Consider the following 8,645-nt stretch of genomic DNA (forward strand, 5'->3'; position numbering starts at 1 on the left):
CTTATTATATAGCTTATCTCAATCATTTTCCCTTCATTCCCTTCGTAGATAAACTCTTTTTAAAAAGATTTGAAGTCTTCGCGATTTATTATTTTTTTTAATTTTCCCATGTCGGAAAATTAGGAAAAGTTTTTTCGTCTAAGCGAAAATTTATCGTTTAACTGAACAGATATTTTAAAGAGAAATTTTGTCTTTCAAATTCAGGTTTTTGCTGAGTCGTAAATATAGGTGAATACTGATGAATGATATCTTATTATGGAAGGAAAAATTTTTAATGTATTATGAATTTAATAAATTGCTTTTAAGGAGATCTGAAGTCGTCGGAAATTCTGCTACATTTATTTCTCAAGGGTCAATTTACTTTTTTTTAAAGCAGTGATAAACATGATAAATTAGTAATAAACAACTATGAGAATAAAATCAGATCATAAACTGACCACAAAAATTTCTGAGATGCTGCTTTGTTCAGCTACAATAAATGAACAGTCGCAGTATGGCTTAGCAGGTGGAATGCATATCTTTCACGAATTAGAAAATCTATGAATTTAGCCAAGAGAGCAATACAGCATTTCTCTATCGATATTTACAAAGTTTGTTGATGTATCTTTGAAGGATTACTGTTAGCATTGCCAACACCTTTTAAGCAAATTGGTCAACATCTACCATAAATTTCAAGTAACTTTTTGGTCAGAAGAGTTGATGATTGGGTTAGTTAAGTTCATTTGACTTACTTTGAATTTGTTATTCGTTATTTCTTTATCTGCTAGCAAGACCAACCCAGATATTGTTCATTTTCTTTATAAATGCGTCGAGACAATATGCAGTTGAATAATCGAAACAGCGGAGGAATAAATGGTATTATTGAATAGGAGGTTGAGAAGACTGCCACCGATCGTGTCTATTTTATCAACTAATTAGAGAAGATTTTTAAAGATATAGGAAGTGGGTTAGCTTAGCAAATTAACATTTATAATGAAGACAGATGTATATTTACTATTTGAGGTTTAGATAAAGGATTCGCTGTTTCAAAAATGAGAAATAACAAAGGAATAACGAATTGGTTCATAGAAATGAATCTTTAACATTATTCTAAACATTTAATGTGTAATAAATATTTTTTCCGCTTTTCCGACAATCTAATAAACCATAAAAATATCACTCCCATGAATCTTACCAAATCCCATTTCAAATAATTTCGATCACAAAAAGCTGTTTAGTTATTTTCGCGTGTAGTTGCAACAAAAAGTTTAATTGTGAATTTTCTTTTGTATTGTCACTCAGCGGTCACAAATTTTCCATGTTTGCTTTCTTTCACGCGCTTTCCATTTCAAAATTTCGCTAAATGTGCAAACTAACGAAATTCTGTTTGGCAGCTCTTCTTGTACTTCCGCAGTGTATACCTACTGGAGAAGAACTGCACAATCCTCACACTTAAGGATGAGAATGATGCCTTTGCTTGTGATTGCGAAATGATGATTCAGGACCGAATGTTCGTCCACAACGGTGCACTAAAGTGAAGGTTGACCTCCCTTTTTCCTATGCGTTACATATTCGTTGTAATTTTTCGTTTTCACAGTATACGACTAACATTTGAAGAATGAGATTCTGATTATTTTTCAAGCATTTAATTTGGCATTTAATAAATTCACATGTTATATGCCTACTGATAGTATCACTGATCAACTTCATCAGATGGACAGATCACTTAAAATTTGGTAATTAATTATTGCTTTCTGTCATGCAACTGCAGCTATTTTTACCATTGTGAAAAAACATTTTAACATAAGGAACGATGTTTGATATTTGAGAGGATGAGACAAGTTTTATAAGTTGGGTTGGCACAACATTTGCATAAGTGGAAACTAATGAATGGTTGGAATTGGACATCAATGGATGATGAAATATTTAATCTGTCTAATATTGAGTAATCCTGTCTGTTTTGTTTGATGAAATATTGGTACTGGAATTTTAGGCTTTTGAATTCTGGTGACGTCAATCAGTTGACACTGGCGATATTCATTCTTTATTCACGGAATAAATATTTGGAGGAGTAAAAACATATCTTTCTTTATTAAGTTACAAAGATTAGGTGGACACTTTTCACATATTTGTAATACTTTGTTGTGGAAGAAAAGTAATTTCATATATGCTGAAGTCAAGTCAATGAATTAGTAACAAATAATTATACGTTTTGTTAATTTTCGTATTATGCTTCATGTTTTCCTGTGAATATTTTAATTGCTTTTTACTCCTCGAGTTATTACACTTAAACAGATGTACTAAACCGGAAGTGTTATTAAAAATGGAGATTACTGTATTCGTTTTCTGTTTGTTTTTTGTTGAACTCTTCATTGATTGCGGTTTGATTTTTGTCATTTCTTCCGGGATTCGGATTTTCCAGTTGGTTCTCCTTGTTATGTTATTCCGATAGCTACCAAGATCAACAAAAAATTATTCAGTTGCTTCTGAAAGAGAACTAAAAATCTTAGATATAAAATGATGTTCTGGGTATAATTGCAGCATGTAGCGGGTTAAATTAGAAGGTTCCAAGAACTTTTCGAAATGTTTGGTTTACTGTCAAAAAGCTATAGACTGTTCTAGATATCTAGAACTTCATTCGTTTTGTAACCAAAAAATCACTATGCTCTAGACAATCTTTCGAGAATATATTATGGTCGTCGGTATTAGAATCCAACTGTCTTTCTTTGATACAAATTCCTGTTACAGATGATCAAAATTATTTTGTGTTGATTATAGCAAACAAACATAACAAAATTTTTTTTTTCTGACGGTGGACCTCCAGGACTCCAATACTGTGATATTAGATGAAAACGAGTAGCAGAAATAAAACCACGAGCGGTGGGATACGATCTGATTCCTTTAATTATGCCTCTTCCATATGAAAGTTAACATTTGCAACCACTTGGTTGATTCTCTCAATTTGTTTATAGTACTCAACTTCTTATACTTTCATTTGTCACCGTTTTAAGGATCTCCTTTATTCAAAAATTCTTTTTACAAGTGGGATAAGAAGTAAATGTCCTGATGATGACAGGTAACAAAACAATTCCGTGAAATAGACCCGTAAGAACAACAAGGATGGATGTACGCGCAAACATGCGCACTACATTCGATGGTACCAGCATCATTACAATAATAGCTAAAAATGTTGAAGTACCGCCTTGCACCACCGGCCAACCAACAGCTCCCAATGCATCTCTAATACGTTCATCGGGATTCCGGCACTTGCTGCGATAGATTCTATAACCAACATGAGTCGCAAAATCGATGCATAAACCAATGCTCATCTACAATGAAATATGGAAACCACTGATTGTAATAAATGATTTATGACCAGAAGCTGAAATTTTTGTTTATAAATAACAATAGTATCGTGGTAGTCAATACCGAGAAGCCAGTAATGTCCACTTTAGACAGATGATACTTGTAACTACATGTAACAATGTAATAATAGCTTTATGATGTTTGTCACTTTTATAAAATGCCGAAAAGAAATAACTTAAGCTTATATGAGGCAAAGCATGCGATTTGATGAAGGATTTTAAATTAGTCTACCCTGTATTTTCCAATTATTTGGATAGTTTTGCTCTAGGTTTATGCAGAATGTGAACTGAAGACATAATTTTACATCGTAACTTTGGTTATACAAACCAGAATATTAACAACAGTGGTTGGGTCCAAATCAGCTCCCCAAAGAGAAAGATAGCCAGCAATGCCAACATCCATTGAAATCATTGCGAAAACAACCCAAAATACGATGGTGCAATCAGCGATGAACAAAACGCACACAATAATCATAGCAAGTATTGCAGTACCCAATGATGATAAGGTTGTTGACTGGAGCTCTAACATCTGCAAATGGAAAGAACATTTAAGCCACTAATTAGAATTTTTAAATTTGTCGCGATTTAGCAGCATTTCAGAGTTTAAAAGAAAAGAAGATATGGTAGTCGTGTTCTTAATGCAATTAATCACGTTCATAAAGCGAACATACTAGCTCTTGACACTTTCAGCGAATCAGTGAACGTGTACTGCAGCAATATTCTCAACCTCACGCTACTTTCTACTTTCGGATCTGTTTCTGATGAAGGAGAATCTGCGCGAAATTTTTAGTTATTGGACCTAAGAAAATGTCACATTTTCATAAAATTTTTTCCGAATGACTTACTTGATCTGAGTAAAAATTATTTTCATCAAACACCAAAGCTTCATACTTTGCATAATGACTTGTTATGTTGCGCCATTGTAACAGTAACGCAGTACGAACTTTCCAGTCTTTTATTTTGAAAGCGGTTGTGAAGAAAAAACGGTTTACGTATCTCTTGCTAGGCTGAAACTTTTGTATTTGAAAAGCTTTCTTTAGCAGGTTTGGAGATTTATGTTAAACTTTTCCATTCAGTGGATTTTTATCCCTATCAAAGAGCCAAATAAGTGACATAATTAACATCGTTTGAATAAATTCAGCAAATAAACTGGATTTCGTTGATGGAAGAAACCTTAGAGTCACCTTTATTGGATGTTGCGTCCAAGACAGATATGCACTCCAATGTGAATTGAAGGATGTGTTGAGGAATGACTCAAGAATATCATAAAAGTCGTCATCGTTACTTTCGAAGAATTGTCGGTAGTTCAAATATTCTCGAAGCCAAAACTGAGTAGAATTTTTCCCCAGTGAGCAGGCAGTGTTTTCTAAATCTTCTGCCAATCGTAACATAATATCGATCTAAATGTAGAAATAAATAGTGAGTGGATTGAATGTTGAATTTTTTGGTAAAGTTTCTGGAGATCTGTTTTCATTGGCGATGTTGTTTTAAGCTATGTAAACCGGACATGTATTCTCAATCCTTGAACAGTTTATTAGAAGTGGCCAATACCACTTGCTTTTAGATATGTTACAAATTTCTTGCAAGAAATTGAATTACTCAATAGATATACTTGTTTTGGATCAGCAGTAAAGTCGGGCGCATTATTCACATAGACTCTGCCTACCATTCCTTCCGACCATATTTTCGTTTCAGCCAGCTTCAAATAATGAGTCAGTGGCGAATCATCTACTAGCAAACGACTTGGCGTCAAATTTGGTTGTAGCAGTGAACATCCATAAAATGCGCCAAAGATGTACAGTCCGTAAATACCGATTAAGGTGATGCGCGTTACTTTGTGGCATAGAAATGGCGCAATATAATCCGCGAATAATGTATGCGTTATTGAAAACATTGTGTTTCGTCTTGACTGAATTATTTTGCTTTTAGATTAATGTCGAAATAAATCAGACTTCCAAATCTTGAGAAGCAAACAAACCTCCTCAACGATCTTTTTTGGCATTTTTTTCCAAACGAATATGCAGTGATATCCGACAGCTTCTCGCTTGCCACCAAGTGCCATTATACCCGCAAAAAATGTCACCTTAAGACAGTTGAAATATTTTTGGTTCAATTCAAAGGATACAGATTTTAAAATTCAGCTACAAATAAAGAAGTTTCGATTTAATTCTATCAAAAGAAAAGTCGGCGAAAGTGTGAAAATGGAAAACATAATGTTAATCATCCGGAAGCAGTTAACCTGATAAATCCAATCGAAAATGATAGCCATGGCAATGAATCGGCAGAATATGGATATTGCTGGTGTAGTACTGAATGAACCTATGCCAAAGGAAAGCATTGAAGTGATCGATGTTACTGTTATCGCACTGCAATATCCAAAAACACCAATTTCAATCTGAATTTTGGGCTTCATTTTTGAATTCCAACAATAGATTCACCATTTTCAGACAAGTTTGCTCGTAATGCTCTACATTAATTTATTGCCTTTATATACCTGCCAGCTTCTTGAAGTGATAGTGCCATTCGCTTGGATGGCGGAAGACTACGTCGTGTATCTTGCCATGCTCCAAGCATTACGTACGTGTCATCTATGCCAATAGCCAGTGCTAGAAACGGCATCACAGTTACCTGGCTGACGAAAGGTATTCCAATAAGGAACATGAATCCTGCTGCACTAACAATTGCAAAAGATGAGGAGAGCACACCCATCAGTGCTTCGAGTGGTTTGGATGTGACCCAGTCACCTGTCATGCTGTAAAACATATAGATCATGTTGTCATGATTCTGGAAGTTTCGTTAGACTTTTATTATATTTTAGGCGTTTCTGTATTACGAATCTTTCTGATTAAGGAATTGTTTGAGTAATCAGTATTGTAATCTTATTAACCATTTTTAGCAATTAGTAAACTCGTCATTTTAAACTAACCAAGAGAGAATAGTGAAAGTGACCAACAGAAGGAGAGTGAGTGAGATGAAGGGGAAGGTGTAAAGCGCGTTTTTGTTCATCTCATTTTTGAGCATTGAAAAGCTGAACATAGATGTTTTGATTAAACTTTGTTCGTTTACCGCTAAATACTCTTTCAACGCGCTTTCCAGTGCACCGCCAACTACTTCGGCTGTCTCCTGAAGTTTCCGTCTTTCATTTTATTCTTATGCCATAATTTTTTAGTAATCTAAATTAAAACTTATTAGTAATTCTTCATTCCTTTTCTCTTCTTCTTTTATCTTATTTTCCTTATCTTCGATTTCTGATCAGCAACGCTGAAAATCACATTTTCAAGTTATACCTTGTTGCTCAAAAATAGCTCTCAAATTTTGCCTATTTCAATGTTATCTATGAACAGCAAACTCACTTATTGCCTTATTTGTATTTCAGACACAAAATAATCTGTAAAATGTTGATAATAACAAATAGAACTTGCATGATCTGTAGATGGTATGGGATAATGAAGATGTATCATTTCGATCGACTCAATACCTTTCGCTCCTCCAAGTTTCACACCGTACAAATGAAGTGGAAGAAAGAACTTATTGTCGAAAAAGTACAGAAACGGGTAATCCAAACGTACCCGTGGATCATCCCATAACTGCAAACAAAAAAATGATTGTTTACAATAAGTGCGACAAAACCTTTGCTTGGCATAATTTCAAGAATCATGAAAACAATGTAGAACAGCACAACCTTTTCATTCCAGAAAGCGTTGAAGAAAAATTGTACAATGGTGTTACTGAGTGGACAAAGTGTTGTTCGTATGCAAATGTCTTTTCCGAAATTATAAATTCGACCATTTAAGTTAACAGTTAAATTGTTTAGAACAAACTCATTTAGACTCAGAATTTCGGTAGCAATTTCCTGAAAAGGTTCATTTCGATCATTTTCACTAACACATAATAGTCACTTCGCTCTCAGAGGAGATGATTTGTCTTTAACGCTTTTTCCAGCAGAACCACTTCGCAAGCGCTACCGGCAGCGCATAACTAAAAGACTTCTCATGTATCGATCGCGTTTTTGTTTCTGATATGTGATTAGCTACATATGCCAAAAATGCCCTTTCCCAATACTACTCACCCTCCAACGTTCTTTTTTAAACTTTGTCAATTCAAAAGACTGTTGACAGTGTTAAGTTGTATTCATGGTACTACAAAAATTGCAATTCAAAACTCTGGATGCAACCTTTCTCAACAGATTCCGTAAATTGTTGTTTGGTTCAACAGCTACCGCCACATATGTGCTGTTGACGGAATCACCAGTAAATGCCCTGTGTATGCTGTATTCAAGTCGCGCTGGAGAGTTGATTGGCGAATACAAAAACCTGAGATCATCCTGTAACATGTCAATAAAGATATTATATTTTGTAGATTCTTATGAAAATTATCAGCAAATCCGAAGAAAATCTTGGAATTAGGTTCTAACTTGGAAGTAGTTTCATCTACAATGTTGGCATATATTGAATTGCAAAAGCGACACTTTTAAAGGTCATTCGGGGAGAAATTCAGGTCATCCGTTTTGAATTACCAGTGTTTTAATCAGAATACACTGAACGAGACAGTCTTACCATTCAACCGAAAAGAAAAAGAAACACTAACTTCAACTTTCATAGTAAATACACCGAAGGAAAGTAAGAAGGTGATCACGACAGGTATTAGCACAAATGGCCGTGGATTATAACTCACAATCAGACCATACTTGTAGAAAAGCAAGGAAAGATGATCTTGGAAGATCCCGAAAGGATTTGACAGCAGCATAAAAACTGCCACTTACTGCGACACTACCACACTCCTTTAATAAATGACCCACATTTTCGTCATCTGTTGGGAAATCTGTTGCCACTACGGCCATTATCCATTATGAAAGAATGGAGAAGAAATAAGTTGTTTATAACTTCGTCAACTGATAGATGGAAGGGAAGAGGACAAGATAGTGCTAGCAGTCATTTTGCTACCTGTTTTGATATCATTGGCAGTTAGTCAAGCAAGTCTCGACTGGCCTGTCCCCAGTGTTTGATGGGAAAATTGATTGTCACACACACACACACACACACACACACACACACACACACACACACACACACACACACACACACACACACACACACACACACACACACACACACACACACACACACACACACACACACACACACACACACACACACACACACACACACACACACACACACACACACACACACACACACACACACACACACACACACACACACACACACACACACACACACACACACACACACACACACACACATTCATGCAATTACAGTTGAAAGGAAAAACACATCGTTG

The 8,645-nt window shown here is 35.2% G+C and overlaps 1 protein-coding gene across 1 annotated transcript; it reads right to left on the reverse strand.

The window, feature by feature from the left end:
- Positions 1–3,002: 3,002 nt before the first annotated feature.
- Bma-ptr-15 (Uncharacterized protein) lies at positions 3,003–8,090 on the reverse strand (the record flags this gene model as incomplete). The annotated part of the gene is made up of 13 exons (XM_043074607.1): positions 3,003–3,308; positions 3,673–3,873; positions 4,190–4,351; positions 4,529–4,744; positions 4,957–5,253; positions 5,323–5,427; positions 5,584–5,710; positions 5,839–6,096; positions 6,271–6,467; positions 6,725–6,931; positions 7,027–7,197; positions 7,519–7,668; positions 7,932–8,090. 13 exons carry the CDS (start codon positions 8,088–8,090, stop codon positions 3,003–3,005), a joined length of 2,556 nt encoding a protein of 851 aa, XP_042930541.1.
- Between the last annotated feature and the right edge of the window lie 555 nt (positions 8,091–8,645).

Source organism: Brugia malayi, assembly GCF_000002995.4.
Source record: "Brugia malayi strain FR3 genome assembly, contig: Bm_v4_ChrX_scaffold_001, whole genome shotgun sequence".
In the NCBI taxonomy this organism is placed as follows: Eukaryota; Metazoa; Nematoda; class Chromadorea; order Rhabditida; family Onchocercidae; genus Brugia; species Brugia malayi.